Below are 20,000 nucleotides of genomic sequence, written 5' to 3' on the forward strand. Positions count from 1 at the left end.
GTAAAGAATAAAATTGTCAGACACGTAGAAGAACATAATTTGTTGGGCAAAAGTCAACATGGTTTCTGTAAAGGGAAATCATGTCTTACTAATTTATTAGTAGGGATCAACAAACATGTGGACGAGGGGGATCCAGGAGATATAGTGTACTTAGATTTCCAAAAAGCCTTTGACAAGGTCCCTGAACACAGGCTCTTACGTAAATTAAGTTGTCATGGGATAAGAGGGAAGATCCTTTCATGGACAGAGAACTGGTTAAAAAGATAGGAAACAAAGGGTAGGAATATATGGTAAATTTTCAGAATGGAGAGGGGTAACTAGTGGTCTTCCCCAAGGGTCAGTCCTAGGACCAATCCTATTCAACTTATTCATAAATGATCTGGAGAAAGGGGTAAACAGTGAGGTAACAAAGTTTGCAGACGATACTAAACTGCTCAAGGTAGTTAAGACCAAAACAGACTGTGAAGAACTTCAAAAAGATCTCACCAAACTAAGTGACTGGGCAACAAAATGGCAAATTAAATTGAATTTGGATAAATGTAAAGTAATGCACATTGGAAAAAATAACCCCAACTATCCATATAATATGATGGGGGCTAGTTTAGCTACAACTAATCAGGAAAGAGATCTTGGAGTCATCATGGATAGTTCTCTGAAGACATCCACGCAGAGTGCAGTGGCAGGCAAAAAAGCAAACAGGATGTTAGGAATCATTAAAAAAGGATAGAAAATAAGACGGAAAATAGCTTATTGCCCTTAAATAAATCCATGGTGTGCCCACATCTTGAATACTGCGTACAGATGTGGTCTTCTCATCTCAAAAAAGATATACTGGCATTGGAAAAAGCTTCAGAGAAGGGCAACTAAAATGATTAGGGGGTTTGGAACGGGTCCCATATGAGGAGAGATTAAAGAGACTGGGACTTTTCAGCTTGGAAAAGAGGAGACTAAGGGGGGATATGATAGAGGTATATAAAATCATGAGTGGTATGGAGAAAGTGAATAAGGAAAAGTTATTTACTTGTTCCCATAATATAAGAACTTGGGGCCACCAAATGAAACTAATGGGCAGCAGGTTTAAAACAAATAAAAGGAAGTTCTTCTTCACACAGCGCATAGTCAATCTGTGGAACTCCTTGCCTGAGGAGGTTGTGAAGGCTAGGACTATAACAGGGTTTAAAGGAGAACTAGATAAATGCATGGAGGTTAAGTCCATAAATGGCTATTAGCCAGTATGGGTAAGGAATGGTGTCCCTAGCCTCTGTTTGTCAGAGGGTGGAGATGGATGGCATGAGAGAGATCGATTGATCATTTTCTGTTCGATTCACTCCCTCTGGGACATCTGGCATTGTCCACTGTCGGCAGACCGGTACTGGGCTGGATGGACCTTTGTTCTGACCCAGTATGGCCATTCTTATGTTCTTATGATTCTTTGTGGGTATATTTTGAACATCAGAGATAAGAGGTTAAAAAAAATAAATAAAAATAATTAAAAAAAAAGGTTGATGAATTCATTCTCAGGCTATGTCTAGACTGCAAGCCTCTTTCGAAAGAGAGCGTCTAGACTGCACGCGGAATTTCGAAAAAGCAAGCCGCTTTTTCGAAAGAAAGCACCCAGTGAGTCTGGATGCTCTCTTTCTAAAAAGCCTGTTTGCTTTCAAGAACGCCTTCTTTCGAAAGAGCACTTTCGAAAGAAGGCGTTCTTCCTCGTGGAATTAGGTTTACCACCATCGAAAGAAAAGCCGCATTCTTTCGATTTAATTTCGAAAGAACGCGGCTGCAGTCTAGACGCAGGTGAAGTTTTTTCGAAAAAAGGCTACTTTTTCCGAAAAAACCCCTGAGTCTGGACACAGCCACATTGTGCAGTTTTCTTTCTATTTATGCAGTGTTGACATACTTTTTAAGAAGTCTTTCTACTTGTATACCACTCATATTTTAGGCACTTTATGACATACGTATAAGATTTTTGTCTCCTTTATAATCCTTCCTTATTTTACAGTCCAAATACCACAATATAACTAAGCACAGTCAGGGCATACTATCAATTCATCGCTTTCTCCACTAATTCTAATCTCTCTTTGCAAAATTACTGATATTAGGGATAAATGAAAGAACCTTAGTTAAAAACTCACATTTCTCATGTGAAAACTTGAACATGAACATAAGATAAGTAAGTAAATTCAGTTGCTGATGCAAGTGAAAACTAAGGACATGTCTATACTAGGAAACTATCTCAAAATTACTAAATTTGACTTTAAAACTTCCCATTTAATATGTTCAAACTAGCGTGTCCACACTACGGGGAAGCCTCGAAATTAGTCTGAGGCAGGCTCCGTTAATATGGACAAGCTACCTCAGACTTAGATCCCCAAGAAGCACTGGGGAGTAATTAGTTTGAATTAGCAACACCGGAGTGTCCACACTACCATTATTTCGGAATTAATGTTACTCCTGATGAAAAGCAGGAGTACAGACTTCAAATTACACGTCCCGTTATTTCGAATTAATGGGCTTGGTAATGTGGATGCTCCGCTTATAAATTATAATGTGGATGCTCCGCTTATAAATAACCTTGGAAGGGTTATTTCAAAATGAAGTCCTAGTGTAGACGAGGGTTAAAGGGGCATGGATATTGCTGTAAGTGAACTGATTTATAATTATTCACAAGAATTCCACATGCAATAAGGCAAAGTGACCTCTCTCCAAGTGTGATATGAAGGAACTACTACACTCTGCTTGGTGGGTGAGCTAAGGCAGCACCATCCCCTGTGTCAGAAACAGAGGGGAGGCACAGGAAGTATAAGACTCAGGCCCTTCAGCTCAGTTGGGTACTGGGCAGCTGACCGACTTGTCAGGCCGTGGGCATGGTGTGGAGTCCAGTTCTGATCTCCAGAAGATATGGGGCTTTGGGCAAAAGGGGCAGTGCTGGGAGCAAGCTTCCTTTAGTCAGCCCTTTTGCACCACTTGGTGCTTTGTCTGCCATTTAAAAGGTCTGGGGCTTTGGCCATGGCCATAGCCACGGTAGCGGTGGATGGAACTTCTGGGTTCTTTTAAATGGCCAAGCCCCAGGGCACCTGTCCCCTCTGCTTCTCCCTCCAGTCGGTGGGCCTGGTTGGGCCCAAATCAGATTAGCCTCCCTCTGTACTTGAGACTAAGCATGGTTACACCTGGAATATATTTTGCAGGATTTGCCCATCTTTAATATTATCCCACCTATTCTAAACCCAGAGGTCTACATGATGCCCTGGGAGACTATCTCTGTTTGCAAATAACCTGAATTATTTTATTTTATCCATTTTCTACAATAACTGTGGAAAAATTTACAAAGATATTGGCTTCAGAAATAGCTTCAGATGAAATATATTTAAACAATGGCTGCTGCTGTCCAGAACCTCTCATCAGAGTTCCAGCTGTCATTTTAAATGAGCTTCAGGCCAGAAGGGAGCATCACAACATCACATTTGACCTCTTGAATATCACAGGCCATGGATGCAACATCTGCATGCTAAATCCAAAAATGAAAACTAGACTGAAGAATTATAGACCACATGAGGTGAGACTAATATGTGCCACAGACAACAAATAAGAGAGACCAAGTTGCACCAGTGCCTGAAGTTGCACCATTTATGGTGGGTAAATGACGAAGTGAGATACCAGATATTTTACCATTTGGTTCAAATGCAATGGAAACATTTTGCTGCAGTCTGGGCCTGCCTATTTAATAATGACACCATCTACAACTAATTAACAACCTATTTAGATACAGCCTAAACAGAATATGAACAGAAGCATGAAGCTATAGTGACAATCAAAGCAGATAACTGAAATGTAGTAAAATGGAAAATACTATAAAAATACCAATTTTATCATTTTATGTTCTTAGTAGAAAAATATGAAAAAGGAGACTTTTTAAAGGTACATCTTATTAGGTCTTACACTTTGGTTATATATGTGCTGTTTTATGCTTTTGCACTGTTCAAATGTAAAATAGAAAAAAAGAACCATATCACAAATGCATTTCAAAATGTGTTCGGATTTTAAATCTATTCCAGAGAAACTTTACTAGAAGAAGAAGGGAAAAACCTTTATTCTAAAACATCTTCACCTATTATTTCTAAACATTTTAGAAATAGCAGTGACAGAAAATAGAATATTCAGGAGTGAATAAGCACCCCCTCCCAAACAACAATTCACAGCAACCTCTTAAGAAAAACAAAGATCAAAAGGTTTTGTTTTTGTGTTTTTTGTTTTTAAAAAGCCAGAGGTATCATCAGGACTGAAAAATGCTGAAATTCTGTCCAAGTTCCATCACCTGGCAAAGGTAACACATTTTAAACACTTCCTTATGCCACTGTACAAAGCTAATCCTTGGTGTGTGTGTGGGTTATTTTTTTTTTTTTTTTTTTTGCCAAACTATGGTGGAAAGGTCATTGTGTGTATATATATTGCTACTGGGAAAAAAATAAAAATTGCCCAGATTGTGGGTGTGTTTGTGTGTGGGTGTGTGCGTGCGTGTGCGCGTGCATATGTTACATATAATTTTTTTTAGCATGTATATGTTTGTCTGTCTGTGAGTCCATTTGTTCAAGAACTTCTCCTAAGTGGTAAGAGGTATGGTCACCAAATTTGATATGCAGCTTCCTTTTCTCCTTACTTAAAGCGTGGTCAGCGTCCAGTTGTGCCAGGACACCCAGAAGCCTAAGGAAAAGGAGATTTCCCCCCATAATATACAAAGGGAAGAGTTGCTGTTCCAAGGGATGCTAAATATGAGAGTGGTCACTGGGGCCAGTGAGCACAGAGGAGAGCAGTCTTGCAGAGTGACCACTGGGGGTAGCCATACCAAGAAGGGAGCATCCAGCAAGGCTGGCACTCTGCCATCTTGCCTGCCAGCACACCAGTAAGTAGCCCTCTGCCCCAAACTCTTCGCCCCCAGCCATTGACCGCTGTCTTGGAGGGGAGAGAGAACAGGTCCCTCATGGCTGGGTGGGATGTGACTGGGGTGGAGGAAGAACAGGTCCCTGGCTTCCAGCGTCCTGCACCTCTTCATATATATCCCCAAGGCCCTGCCCTGAAGGACCCAGACAATACTGAGTATGACTTCTAGTAGTTAATAGTTTAAAAGTGCTGCCCATTTGAATTTCTTTCCACTGTACTTTGAGGGCTGCAACTATTCACTAAAATCATCTGATAGCACTTTCTTGGCCTTAATATAAGAAAGCTAGATGGAATGTGCCACAATATTCCATAAAAATATTTTAAAATCTAGTTTGTGCAAACAAACTGCTGAAAATACTAGATAAAGCACAATGAAATTATACATTAATACAGAGATAAAGTGGAACTGAACAAGCACTTCCTTGCTTTACAGAAGCCAGCTGCTCCTGCTCTTTTTCTCCAGGCCTAACTCCCATTGCTCTTAGAGCTGCATAAGGAGTGCAGGATCATACTGAGTACTGCTTGCAGACTATTTCTGTTACTATGATTGATACAAGCAGTGTAACACACTGGCACTTGTAGGACAATCATTTAAATATTAAACAATGTTTGTGACTGTCTCATTCACACTGTGGCCTTGATCCCCTTCTGATGCTGTTTCTGTAGAAAAGGGTGGAAATGTTATTCCAAAAATCCTAAAAGATTGTGTTTCCATATTACACTTGCCAAACAGTTCTCTCAAGTGAAATGCAGAGTGCCATGCTCTTGGGGAACAGTACATAAAAGAGGAATTGCACTTAGTTGAAAACAGTGCTGTGGGTTCTGTGGTTTTTATGCCACTAACCATGGGTAGTGAAGAGTAAGAAGTTACATATGGTATCATGACTCAGATAACGGGACATCTTTCTCCTGAAACTACGGCTCCTATTCAGTATAAATCACTAGTCATATGGCTGTTACTATGGTAGAAAGCCATCTTCCAGTTGTCCATTGTTCTGATGAAAAATAAAATATGACAAACTAACGTTTGTGTCGACTTTTCACCAGATGAATACAGTTGTGAATCAGGCCACCCATTCTTTTTATTGAACATATAGTTCATTGCAGTATGGTTTGTGGTAATACCTTTTGGATGGTCAATGAATCAGTCACTTCCAAAGTATCAGAAGTCAAGTACAAAAAGAAGTTAGACTGGTTCTTTAGACAACATGCTTATGTGTAACCTGCACCAGAGCAACAGAGTAAGTTACTCCTTTTCTTAAATAGAATTCAGCATATTGACCTGAAACTGGACTTTCAGTTATGTGAAAATGACAAAACTGGTGTTTAATTTTGGGGCTATATTATATTCACAACAGGGTCGGACCCAGGTAGGCGCTTCCATTTTTTGTGAAAACTCAAATGTTTCAGTGGAAAACTTAGACAAAAATGAAATTTGTTTTAATGAAAAACAAGGTGAAGTAGGAAAATGGGAGGGCATTTTCTGACAATCTCTAGTCTAGATGGTGAAATGCTCAGGAATTTTTTTGCTACACTGAAGTGTCTGTGTTCCCTGATTAGTATCTTTACTAGTATAGCTTTTTTAACTACTTCATACGAATTGTTAGTTCACTGCAAACACTGTGAAAAAAACCCTGTTGAATCTGAGGCCTGGTGTATATTAGGAAATTAGGTCAGTATTGTTATGTCAGTCCAAGGTGTGAAAAATCCGGATCTATGAGCAATGCAGTTAAATCGTTCTCAATGCCTGTGTCCACAGCATTCTGCCAGCAACCTGGCCCTTCTTCTCAGGAATGTGGATTACTTACGCAGTGAAGAAGCCCTCCTTTTGCATCAATAGTATCTATATTGAAATGCTAAAGCTCCCTGCCCACAGGGGCTGCTGCTGCCCCATGTTGTGTCTGCAGTTTTTAAACTGGCTCCCCACACAGACCAGCTCCGCCTGCCACCCCATGCTATTGCCTCTACCACAATCTGGAAATGGCTGTTTTAGGGGGATGACATTTAACTACAACTTTGCTTTAGCAACTCATGAAATTAAATCCTTGCTGCTTTGTTCTCTTTTGGCAAAGTAACCACAAATGTGACTGCCAGCCAGATTGTTTTTTGCATACTCCAAGTATATATTCCACCTCCTGAGTTGTTGTCAACAAATATTTTTATTGTAAAATTGTGGGAGAATGAAAATTCAAGTGGGAGGTGAAAAGCCAATTATATTCAGAAGTTATGTCTGGTAAAATTGGATCATTGACTGAGACCTTTACAGAACATCCATGCTGTGCTTATTGGAAAATAAATATGTTTCCATTAGGTTCAAAGAACACCTGTAGAAAAAACAACTTTTGAAATTCTCATTGGGATTCTATCTGAATCTCCAGGCATGCTAAATACCTTTGAAAATTTGTCTCAAGGTTTATTAAGGGGAACAAAGGTCTAATGTAAAAACTATTCATCCCAGAAGAGTTGTTTACTGGCACTGGGCATCTTGGTGCTGCCCCGAGAATAATTATCTTTGCATGTTCAAGAGCACTGAATTCATTACAACATAACATAAGACTTTAATTTAGATGTAACTCTATTTTCAAATATATTATTCTTTGTAGGAAATTGAGGGATACGTGAAGTGCCAAGATTGGGAATGTGGTAAATAGGGAGATTTCCAATGCTTTAAGGTTCAGGATCAGGAGACTGGCAAAGAGTAGTGATGCCATCGTAACAGATTGCCTAGCACCTTAATGCCAAGATCATCATCCTTTTTCCCACTTTGCTGCAATTTTTTTACATATAACCTTTTAAAGTCATTTTTTTCCACTTATCTATCACTGTTAAACTTTCAAAATAGTTTAAAAAGAACAAATTATTTGTTTTGTTAAAATTTATGCTACAAATAGTAAACAGGAGTATTGCTGCTATTTTGGCCATTGGGTTATCCTCAGGCTATGGAAGAAATGACTGCTGTTTAGCTTATGAACGAAAATGTGTGTGTTTCTATCACGGACTGAGAGACGCTCCAGAGCTGAAAAAGCTAGTTTAATTTTTGATGTCTCATTTTTATTTTAGAAATAACTTTTAAAAAATATTTGTGACAACTCAGTTGATGCAGCAAGGTTGGGCAACGCTGGGAAAAATGTCAATTTTTCATAATTAAACTTTAAATAACTGCAGAAAAGTCTTTATTCTGTAACAACATGGTTGTATACATGGTGACAAAGTGACCATTCAACATTTGGGGATTGTATCAATAAGGTCTGATTTTCCTGCGTCCTTTCTCTCACTGGTATGATTGCTGAGATACTCAAGCCAGGACGTTTATAATAATTTCCTGCATAACTGGTGAAATTAGAGTTTCCAATTATTGAATAAAGATTGTCTTTTCACCCAAATGTTTTCACGTTTCACAGCAAAGTAGGAAAAGCCCTGGTGTGTGCTTTATTTAATTTCACGCCTACAATGGACTCTATGCTTCAGCATGGCTCAACTCAAAAAGCCCATTTTGACATGCTCCCCATGTTATGGGGATGCAACTTGCTTTGGTGAAATAACAATGTCTGTGTGTGTGGTGGACCTGATTCTACACTCGCAGCCCATGTCTATAATACTAGGAAGTGGTGTGATTTCCAGCTTATGTATGTATTCTTGTGCTAGTGTTCAGCAAGCTAGGGGGCACTAAAATAGTGTAGCCATGGTAGTGTGGGCAGTAACAGTCATGGCACATAGCACAGCCACCCCAAGTATAAACCAATCTGAGCTCCCTGAGGTAATATTTGGGGCACTTAGTCCATGATGCTATTGCCTGTGCTAGCACAGCTACACTACAATTTTTAGTTCTTAGCTCAGCTGAGAAGCAGTGTGAGTTAGGGTATGTAAGCAAGGATTCACTACTTAGTTTGTAGTGTAGCAGTAGTCTCATTTTGCGCTGGCATAGATGACTGCAAAAGGTACAGGGTTACATAGCGTGTCCATAAGGGTATGTCTACACTACCCTCCTAGTTTGAACTAGGAGGGTAATGTACGCATACCGCACTTGCAAATGAAGCCCGGGATTTGAATTTCCCGGGCTTCATTTGCATAAGCGGGGCTCCGCCATTTTTAAATCCCCGCTCGTTCGAACCCTGTGCCGCGCGGCTACACGCGGCACGAACTAGGTAGTTCGAACTAGGCTTCCTAGTTCGAACTACTGTTACTCCTCATTCCACGAGGAGTAACGGTAGTTTGAACTAGGAAGCCTAGTTCGAACTACCTAGTTCGTGCCGCGTGTAGCCGCGCGGCACAGGTTTCGAACGAGCGGGGATTTAAAAATGGCGGAGCCCCGCTTATGCAAATGAAGCCCGGGAAATTCAAATCCCGGGCTTCATTTGCAAGTGCGGTATGCCTACATTACCCCGCTAGTTCGAACTAGCGAGGTAGTGTAGACATACCCAAAGTTTGTTGAGATCTGGTAGCTCCACCTCTGCACATAGTTGATAGGAAGTGCAGAGACAGTTCAGTTCTCCAAAGTAAATACTGCAGTGTCTTTCACCAGCAATTTACAGGCAGATTTAAAGAGTCTGTATTTAACCACTCTCAGGTTTTGCTCATTTGTTTCCTTCAAATTTAAATTACCAAGGGATTAATTGTATTTGATAGTGTTTCAAAGTGCGTTTCTTTTTTAAAAACATTCTTTTTATGTCAAAGTTTTATGAAGTTAAGAACATAGCCCCAGGAAACAATTGCACAAAATACATAAGCCAGAACAAGCCCCAAAGTGAATTGAATAGAAATAACAATATAAGCCACAATCACAAGAAATTAGTTAAACCTTTCCCCAGAAGAAGTTTTGTAAGTAAAAACAAGAATAATGATTTTAAATTTTCTTTGTAAGTTTGAGAAAGTGTATGTGACCACAAAATGGTGAAATTGAGGGGGAAAAAAAGTCAATGGAGCTATGCCAGATTCTACCAGCTGAAGATCTGGCACACATTTAAATAATTTGCTATGAATAATAATATTATCTGGATCAAGTCATTAGAGGCAGTGGCCACATTCAATACCAATTCATTTCAATGCATATGCACCTGTCTGATGTAGTTAAAAGTCTTCTCACATGTAAGTTCAAAGAAGTATTCATAGTCATTGTAAAGCAACTAATATTTCTGTTCCTGTAGATTCTGTTTCTGATTTCAGAAGAGAAACAGAAGAAAATAACATCAATGGGTGGTGACATCAGATACAGCTATTGGCTGGCAGTCTGAATGTAAACTCACATGTAGATAGTCAAGCTGAAAAAATACTAACTTGCATCATGGATAAGACTAGAACTCCAAGTCTGTTCCCCCAAAGGAAAAAACAGAAAGGGATGCATCCTGCAGTTTCTCTCAGCAGTTGCAAAGTAAAGTTCAATGAATTAGTCATTTTTATTATGGAGAGGAAAATGGGGGTTACTAGAAGGACATTCTTGACGCAGCTGGCAAGAAGAAAAGGTTTCAGGGTAGAAAATGAGTTAAGGTAGGAAAATCTTTATGTGAGCAGAAATCATATGTCGTGATGATGCTTAAAAACTTGCGGATTACCTTAAATAACTAAATAAGATATACTGACAGCTAACCTTAGTATGTGCTGTAGTTAAGGTATTTCCTATGACAAAGCTTATGGAGTTACACAGGAGTACTCCAGTTCTGTAGTAATCTGGTAAAATTGTCAAGTTTTTCTGTAGTATCTTTAATCTGTACTGCAAAAATGATGATAAATGCATTTGTTCAAGTGACTGCGCTTAACATTTTTATGTATTTGATTTATATTTTTTATTATATTTAGTATTATTATTTAATATTTAGAAGATAAATTCATGTTACCTTAAGGAAAAAAAGGCCTAAGAGACAATAGGCCACATACAGACATAGGCAAATATTCTTGTCTTTGACCTCCAAGATCCGTGGTTCAAATTTGTCTTAATGTGTCATGCTTAATAAATTTGGACTTCTCAATGGATTTCTCCCCTATGAAAAATCAAATAAATTTAGGATATCATCCTACAAGTGTTACTCATGAGACTTATTCTTACTCATTTGTATAGTTTCATTGTCATCAATGAAACTGACATTCAGTGAGTGCTGATGTTGAGTTATGCTGATTTACACTAACTAGTGATTTGCTATTTCATGTTTTAGCCAATGAATTCCAGTTATCGTTTGGAATGAATTTAAATGTATTCCTATGTCTGAAAAGGAAGATACTGATATGCCTCTGCAGAAACTGCAAAAGTTTGGCAGGGAAATATTTCTCTTCAGTAGTTCTGGTATTCCATTAAGTAATTCTTCCTACTTGACCTGTCCTACTGAGCAACACTTGGGAAACATTAGATATTGGCACATGATTTGGGACAATTTCCATCTCTGTGTAGAAAGGCCCAGTGCTAGAGAAGCAGGGATGTTGCATCTGAACATTAAGGTGTATGGTCATTGCCAAATTTATGTAGGGGGTTTCACATAGCATCTTTTCCTCTTGCACTGTGCCTGTTTTTAGTTAGTGCAATCAGCCTCTCAATTTCATGAACATTTAAGTTAAAGAAAACTTATTGTTGTTGGTGTTTGAATGAAATGTCTGTAAAACAGAATAAGTATGGAAGAATAAGTCTGGGGTTTCCCTATTCCAGCTCCCAAATATCCCTTGTGACACCCAGTCTTGCAAACATTTCTGACCTTGTAACTTTGAAAGGCAGAATCAGAAAAGAAGAAAACCTGTGGATGTAAACAGTTGTTACAAAACAAGATACACGCAGGTATGGTGTGGAATTATGCAGTTAATGTCTGATCCAAAACCCACTGAAGTGAATAAAAAAACTTACTTTCATTTAAAAGGATCAGGACTGTTTTTGGCAGCTGAGACAGAGATATTTTTTTCTCAGAGTTTCAGACTTTCTGAGAGGACACCCATGGAACTCCTGTGGATGATAGGAGAGGGATCACATGCTGATTACCTGTTGTGTTCCCTCCCTCTGGGGCATCTGGTTTTGGCTACTGTCAGCAGACAGGATACTGGGCTATATGGACCTTTGGTCTGACCCAGTATGGCCAATCTTATGCTCTTATGACACAGCTTTTGTCAGGAATAGGTTAGTGTGATTAAATTCAGTCTAGCTGCAACTGGAAAAACAGAACTATAACTGTTGATTTTTGTTGTTGTCAAGAATGCTAGAGGAAACTCTAAATTTGTTACATTTTCTGCCAAGAATCAAGCACAGCTGTAGAGGTACAAGAGGAAACTGGTGCACAGCAACTAAACTGCTGCTGTGAGTATAATGATGGCAGAGTTCCCAGATCTGCAGCTTGATATAAATACATTAAATATGAATATTTTATATAAAGTGAAATAAACCACAGGAAGCAGAAGTTCTGTGTCTCTAACTGAATTTTTGTACACAAGTAAAAACATAAGTTTTAATTAAAGTAGCACCTAACGAGTTTATATAATAAAAACAATATTGCCCACGCCCCAATAGACTCACCTAGGTTTGTCATAGGCAACTTTTCTGATGCTGTGCTCTTCAAGCTGTGTGATGTGACAAAAAGGGATTTTCTTCCACCATGGAATCTTTTAATTACTCTTTCAAAACACAGCACCCTGTACAATTAATGCATCGAAATAATAACAGTATTTAGAGGGTGGAAATGCAGGCTTTATGCACAGGACCAGCCCACTGAACTTCATGAAGTCAATGGCTTACTGATGTGAATAAGGGCCATAAGACTTGAATCATATTTAAGGTTGTGGCATGCTAATCTCCAAAAAAATTTTTATGGAATCTTGCTCTGTGCTGAAACATATGATGTCTTGAGTTGGAAGTGTGCACTCTCTACCCTTGTTTGAGAAATAAATGAAGCTAGTACTTGTGTAAAGGTGCCTGCCTGTCTGAACTGGAGAGAATCATGTTTTATTTTTCCATTGTCTTAACAATTTCAGATTTCAGTCTACAGCTTTGCAGTGTACTAACCTGTCAAGTGATTATATTTCAGTGGAGCTTTAGAGTGGTTGCCCTTACAATTTTCTACTAGTTTATAGATATTTCCTCTACATAATAAAGAATCCTAGCAGGCCTGGTAGAGAGCCCTTATGTGTTTAGGGTATATATAGCATGTAAAGCAATTTTTTCCTAAGCAACTAGAGATCATATTTTGGTCCTTCTCCAAGGCATTCCTACACTTTTCCCTGTTCATCCTGTTCAAAGGGAACAGTTCATCCCAACCAGACTTTCTCAGTTTACCTGATGACAACCAGAGGTGACACATGAAGGGACCCATGGGGAAGAGGGGCAATGGACTAGCAGCTGGTGAGCAGGACTGTCCCATCCTGTGGATGGTTTGTGCAGTTGCCCATGGCTCCACACTTTGGCCCAGGGAACTAGTGGGTCCTGGCACCAGCATCAGGGGTTGACCTTTCCATCCCACACTTACTGGCTCTGCTTCCCCAACTGCTCGCTGAGTTACTCTGCCTTCCCCCGCTGGTGAAGTTGGAGAGCAGTATCACCCCTTTTCCCTAGCTTCTGTCCCAATGACAACCTGGGGGATAAGTAGAGGGTCTAGTGCAGACTGCAGGGGTTGGGGGCAATCCCTAGCCTGCTCTGCTCCCTTGGCTCCTCACCGCATTGCTTGGAGGAGGAGATTGAATTGCTCCCACAGTCACTGGCAGTAGGAAGCAGAATGATGTGGCTGGGAAAGGGGAGTAGACTGGGACCAGGTTCCTCCATTTCCCCACTCCCAGTGAGTGTGAGGGGGAGTGACCCCTGCTGCCAGTATCAGGCCAGTGCTAGTTCCTTGGGTCACACCGCTTGGGGGAGGAGGATTGGGGCTTGAAGTGCAATAGGGCAGAGAGGGAGAGGGGGCAGAGCAGGGACAGGACTGGGAGGAGGGGTGGAGTGGGGATGAGGTGGGGGTATGAAGAGGTGAGGACCTCCCTTGAGCTAGGAATGGTGCAGGGAAGAGTTACATGGGGAATAGTAACCTGAACGCTGTTGCTGTTGTGTTCCTTCCTTTATAGTATCCTCAATATTGGATAGTGACAAGCATGCAGGGTTAGTTGAGGAACATCATATCCCAAATCTCCAATGTCTTATTGAGTTTTAGACAATTTGTATGGTCAAGCCTTTTTTATTAGTCGTACCCATTATTACTGTCTCCCAGGATATTCAAGAAGATGTGAAAATACTTGTACTGATGTTTATGAGAGATGGGAACTTCAACAAAAGAGGAAATATCAGGAAACAGCTGGGGACTGGGAGGAGGGCAAGAGAGAGAATGATTTAAGCAAAAACCAGGGACCTAAGAAGACAAGTGCCTGACTCCATCATTCAATTTCTTCTTGCTCTCTTTACCTTCACTTTTGCTTGTTCTTCATTTTGATTGTGAGTTTTGCAGGGTTAGTCATGAAATAGCTGATGTCAAAGTGCTTAGCATGCTGCTACTGGTGCTACACAGATAATCACAGTTGATTATCTGGTTGGATAAGCATGGGATCAACAGGAAAGTATGCTGCCGAGAGTGACTTCTTCCCTGCTCTGACCCTACCCACCTTCAGCAGTGTTTTTTTTTTAGGACAGCAGGCTTTAGATGACAGGTATATAGACTGTAAGTAGTATTATAGCTGTGTCAGTCTCAGGATTTGAGATACACTCTGAATACCTTTCCCAAACCTGAAGAAAGGTCTGGATAACCTGTCTCAATGATAGAAAATGGTCCAGTAAAAGATATTACCTGACCCACAGTGTATAATAGCTAAAGGAACTGCTTCTGTATCTTCATATGTATTGCTGGAGAGGCAAAGGAGAAACAGAAGGTCATCAAGCATAGGCAGTGTGACATAACTGGAGAAAATCCAACTTAGTGGGGACTGTCATCTTGCCCTGCATCTGTGGGTGCCTTCTATGCTTTTGCTGTAGTTTCCACATTGGCTGCTCACAAACAGGCTTTCAATATGCAAGCCACACCTTGAGTGTATGTGCTGTCAGCCACACACGGGCTTTCACCAGCCTTGGATGTACTGCAAGTGACCCCAACATCCTCCCAGTCCTGGATCTTCCTTCAGAAGTGCATGTCCTATACTGTCCAGTCTTCTCTTGGACAGTACAAGTACATTAAGTCTGTTATTCATTTAAGGGAATAACATGCCAGTTAACTTAAAAACAGACTGTATTTGATAAAGTAGTAAAACAAGTTTATTAACTGCAAAGAAAGATTTTATATGAGTACAAGTAATGAGACAGAAAAATAAAGATTAAAATGCATATTAGTACATAAACATAAGAAACTAAATTAGTTGCAAAGCAAACTTTTTCACCTCATGCTCCAACAAAATACTGAGCAAACTCTCAGATTGGGATCCCTGCTCCAGGGTTCAACACCTGTTTCCCTTTGCCTTCTCGGGTACAAAAATGAGATGGGCAGAGGGCAAGAGACAGGTATCATGGGTGTTTGCCTCTGCTTTTTATAGTTCTGGATCCCCCTTGGAAAAACATTTCCAACAGAGAACCAAGAGTAAAAGAGTCTGTGTGGAAGGATGTTCTTTGTTGGCATTTCTTCACTTGTTTGAGCTCTCTTTCTGCTGAAGGGAAACAAATTTATAAATTTTCAAATGATATATTAGAAGGAATGCTTTGTACTAAGATGATTATGATAGTGTGCAAATATAGTGGTGCATATTGTCAGAAAACCATTTGTTGATGAGAATGACTGAGTGGCCCATCTGCTAGATTTTGCATCACATTTTAACAAGTTTATTCAGAGCTTCTGTGATCTACTTAACAATTTGTACAACCTTGATTGAATATATTATGTACTAGCTATTTATGCTAAATTATCTTTTCAATCTTATATTTGGTTGTGACACTGAGTGGCTGTGTCTACACTGGCAAGTTATTCCGGAAAATCAGCCGCTTTTCCAGAAAAAACTTGCCAGCTGTCTACACTGGCCGCTTGAATTTCCGGAAAAGCTCTGACGATCTAATGTAAAATCATCAGTGCTTTTCCGGAAAAACTATTCTGTTCCCGTTCGGGCAAAAGTCTTTTTCCGGAAAACTGTTCCGGAAAAGGGCCAGTGTAGACAGCACAGTAGTGTTTTCCGCAAAAAAGCCCCGATCGCGAAAATGACGATTGGGGCTTTTTTGCGGAAAAGCGCGTCTAGATTGGCCATGGACGCTTTTCCGGAAAATCATGCCAGTGTAGACATAGCCAGTATGTTTCCCAGAACTGAAGAAGAGCCCTGTGTAACTTGAAAGCTTACCTTGTTCATCAAGAAAGTGGGTCCAATAAAAGACATTGCCTCATCCAGATAAAAAGTTTTTCATCTAAAATACAAAGCAATTAATAAACCAAATATATTTGTTTTGGCAAATACTAATAGTCAAATATAATGAAAGCTGAGAATATAGACATTGAAAATCCATTCTTATTTTTTGTAAGCAACTAATCAAGTTGTAAGAATTTGATAAGCTGTGAAGATATATAAATAGTTTCTTTTCAAAGGTCAGGAATAACAAGCTGTACAAGCATTTGCCATCTGGGTGTTTTACTTATAAAAGTCTTAATGCTCTTCTAAAGTTGGAAAAAAACCTTTCCAACATAGCTTTAAAGTAGGGAGCATTCAGAATTAAGGCAATTTGCTGACCTCAGAGAAGCAAATATGTAAATCCAGCATATAAATAGTTCTATATAAGTTAAATGCACCTTCTCCTTGCAATTGTTTTGAGTTATATGTAGCAGTTTGGAATTCAAATGATTATAGTAAAAAAAGTTTAGATAAGATGTTTCCTGAGTTTCAAAAGCATCAGTTGGAAAGTGTGTTTTGAACTTCCCATGAATCTTGTTGGATTCAGCAACTGAACTAATTTAATTTTTCTCTATACTTTTTAAAATTGTACCAATAACTGCCAATATCCTTGAATAAGGGACACTTATATGTCACTTGGCTTTCTCTTGCTCTTTTTTTCCTGAGGTTCATGTGCAACTAGTGCCGACACCTCTAAAACTTGGCAAACGTATGTTGCCTTTAATGACTTAGCTCTGTCTTACAAATCTCCTTAACACAAAATCTATTATCTTACATCTTGATTTGAAGAATATCAAATTTCACTTCTGTTAATTCAAATACATCATTGTAAAAACAAAACAGAAACAAAGTGAAAATCATGGAGCATGGTCAGAAAACCCTGGCTGAGGAAGAAGACTGAGCATGGCAGTCTGGTAGATTTTTTGCACCACATATTTGAAGAATTCAATCAGACCTTCTCTGCTCTGCTTAACAGGTTGATTGTTACTAATATCAGGAAAAGCAGCCAAGCATTCTATTTCACTACCATTCTTGGTCACATAATACAGCACAATCAAAAGCTGGGACTTTCTGGCAATATCTGAAGTTTTCTCAAGCAAACTAGCAAGAAAAGTTTGTACCGCTAGCTCTGTTGTATCATGAATGATTCAGCTGTACACTTGCATGCCTTAGCTACTTTTTTCTGATGTGCAGCCAGCCAGGAAATCAGCTGCCTGAAGATTCATATTGCCTAGGCAACATGATGCAACTTAAAGTACTGCGTGCCCTGCTAGCACAACAAAAAGACAGCCAAACGTGAACAGATTGATTACATGCAGGGCTTTTGTATGCTTCTAGCATAAAACATTTCGTTGTGAATTCTGGGGCATACAATACATGTATTGCATATATACATATATGGCATTGCACTGACTCCTGGACCTTGATTTTTACTCTGTAGAGCTCTGTCAGGGCACATCTACACAGCAGGGCTAAACTCGAAATAAGCAACCAATTTGAGCTATGCTAATTGCCCAGCTTATTTTGACTTTCGGCTCTGTCTATGCAGCAGTTACTTCAAGAAGGAGCGTTCTTTCCCCAACTTCCCTTATGTCTCATACAATGAGGGTTACAAGAGTTGGAGTAAGCAGTTCTCCAGCTCAACATTATTTTGACATTGTCAAAATAACTGCTTGTGTGTAGACATAGACTATGTTATTTCAGAATAATGTCAGTTATTCCAAAATAACGTTGCTGTGTAGACAAAGACTCAGTGCCATGTTCTGGTGAAGAAATATTCTCCTGAGCTGTGGAAAGAGAGAAAATGCCAAATTTCCACATGCTGTAGGGAATAGCCACTTAGCTGGCTCACCTCCACTCACGGGAACAGAAGAGACAATTGAGTACTCTGTTAACATCTATGCATTATATTTTGATGGGAACTTATGATAGTTCCTTATGTGATGAAAAAATTGGCATCTCCTTCATGCTCAGAACCATAGACAGAACTACAGTTGACTAAGCACTGTTATGTTTTTAAAAGTTAATTACAGTGTTATCTGGCATGCTTGGGGATTAGGACGTTCCGGTTATCTAAAAATTCAGGTTATCTGAATGTCCCCATCAACCTAGGAAAAAACAATGGACAATAATAGTAAAACTCAGGCTTTTAATATTGGTAGTTTTGTAATGTGATGCAGTGGGTCTCACATTTCTATTTTGAGTTGAAGATGATTAGTACTTCTTAAATAAAAAATTAAGCCAATCATGGTAAACCAAGCCAGGCCTGTGCACCTGAAGATGTGACAGTATTGTGCTTGTGGCCAATGCCAGTTAACAGAGTACAGGATAACAAAGGTTTCACTGTATACGATTTTTTGTCTTTTTGTTGCCTTACATGCAGTAAAAACATAACCGTGTAAGGATAGTGATAGAGATATAGCCGTGTTAGTCTGGGGTAGCTGAAGCAAAATGCAGGACAATGTAGCACTTTAAAGACTAACAAGATGGTTTATTAGATGATGAGCTTTCGTGGGCCAGACCCACTTAAAGTGAGTCTTAAAGTGGGTCTGGCCCACGAAAGCTCATCATCTAATAAACCATCTTGTTAGTCTTTAAAGTGCTACATTGTCCTGCATTTTGCTTCTGTGTAAGGATAGAATGGCTGAATAGAACATAAAATCTCTAGAAGCTGAGGTGTATAGTCATTCTTCATACAATGTCTAATAATTCTTTATCACATATTTCAGGTACGGAAAGTAAAATGTTATTGTATTGTCTTTTCTGGTCCCACATTTCTATGACAATCTAAAAATAACTATCATATGGTATATTAGTGATATATTGTACAATCTGCAGAGCAGTTGTAGCCATGTCAGTGCCAGGATATTAGAGACAAGATAAGGTGAGGTAATATAGTATATTGAACGAACTTCTGTTTGGTTCAGAAAAGCTTTCAAGCTACACAGGTTAACTTATCTCTCTCACCAACAGAAGTTGGTCTAATAAAAGATATTACCTCACTCACCTTGTCTCTCTTACATTAAGCTGTCAGTTTTAAGATAAACTAAACCTAGATAGGTTTAAGAAACTACAGCTTGAACCTCTCTTGTCTGGCACTCTTGGGACCTGACAGGTGCCAAACCAGAGAGTTTTCAGAACCACAGGAGGTCAATAGTGTCTAGCAGCATTACCAACACTTCCTCTGCCAACTGGGCTCTTAGAAAACAATTAGATTTTAAATTAGAGCTAAATAACAGCACAGAACACTGAGAGCCAGGACTGGTGGCTGTAAACAAACTTATGAGACTGTGGGAAACTTGGCCATATCCGTGATAAGTGGATATTAGGCTAATTAAAATCATGCCAGACCACAGATTATGCTGGACTAGAGACTTTCAACCTATAATATATTAACAACCAGGAAGTGGCCTTCTGACAAGATTGATAATTCATAAGATTGCTGTCATATACACAATTGCTAATGTCCTTTAAGTACCTTATTTAGGTACAGAAGATATAATTTTATAAAAAAATATTAGCAACTGTGGAACTTTAAGAGGATGTTATTACAAAGTTCTCATTCTTTAACCTGGAATTTTATTTTTCCCAGGGCTGGCAGGTAACATAAAACAGCTCTTCATTATAACATTGGTTGTGTAATATCTTTCAAGTGGCAAAAAATAAATGTAACAGAAGAGCGTCTCACAGAAGGTAAATGATGCTGAAAGGACCAAAGTGCTGCATTTATAAAAGATGCCATGCTAATTTTTTCTTAAGCTAGGTTCATT

The 20,000-nt window shown here is 39.3% G+C and overlaps 1 protein-coding gene across 6 annotated transcripts in view; it reads left to right on the plus strand.

Annotated features, from left to right (window-relative positions):
• Positions 1–20,000, plus strand: part of DNTT (DNA nucleotidylexotransferase) — a 191,483-nt gene that overhangs the window by 10,952 nt on the left and 160,531 nt on the right. For 2 of the 6 annotated variants that reach the window (XM_075935207.1, XM_075935206.1), the window contains exons 2-3: positions 4,259–4,321; positions 4,661–4,897. The exons of 1 other annotated variant lie outside the window; for it this stretch is intronic. In XM_075935207.1, coding sequence (XP_075791322.1) covers positions 4,284–4,321; positions 4,661–4,897 — 275 coding nt within the window. In that variant the 5' untranslated portion in view covers positions 4,259–4,283. Of the gene's footprint in view, positions 1–4,258; positions 4,322–4,660; positions 4,898–10,112; positions 10,420–20,000 lie in introns of those variants that run through there. 3 more of the 6 variants (XM_014581825.3, XM_025179760.2, XM_025179755.2) reach the window with 2 other exon arrangements.

The sequence above is a fragment of the Pelodiscus sinensis genome, chromosome 8 (genome assembly GCF_049634645.1).
Source record: "Pelodiscus sinensis isolate JC-2024 chromosome 8, ASM4963464v1, whole genome shotgun sequence".
Classification (NCBI taxonomy): domain Eukaryota; kingdom Metazoa; phylum Chordata; order Testudines; family Trionychidae; genus Pelodiscus; species Pelodiscus sinensis.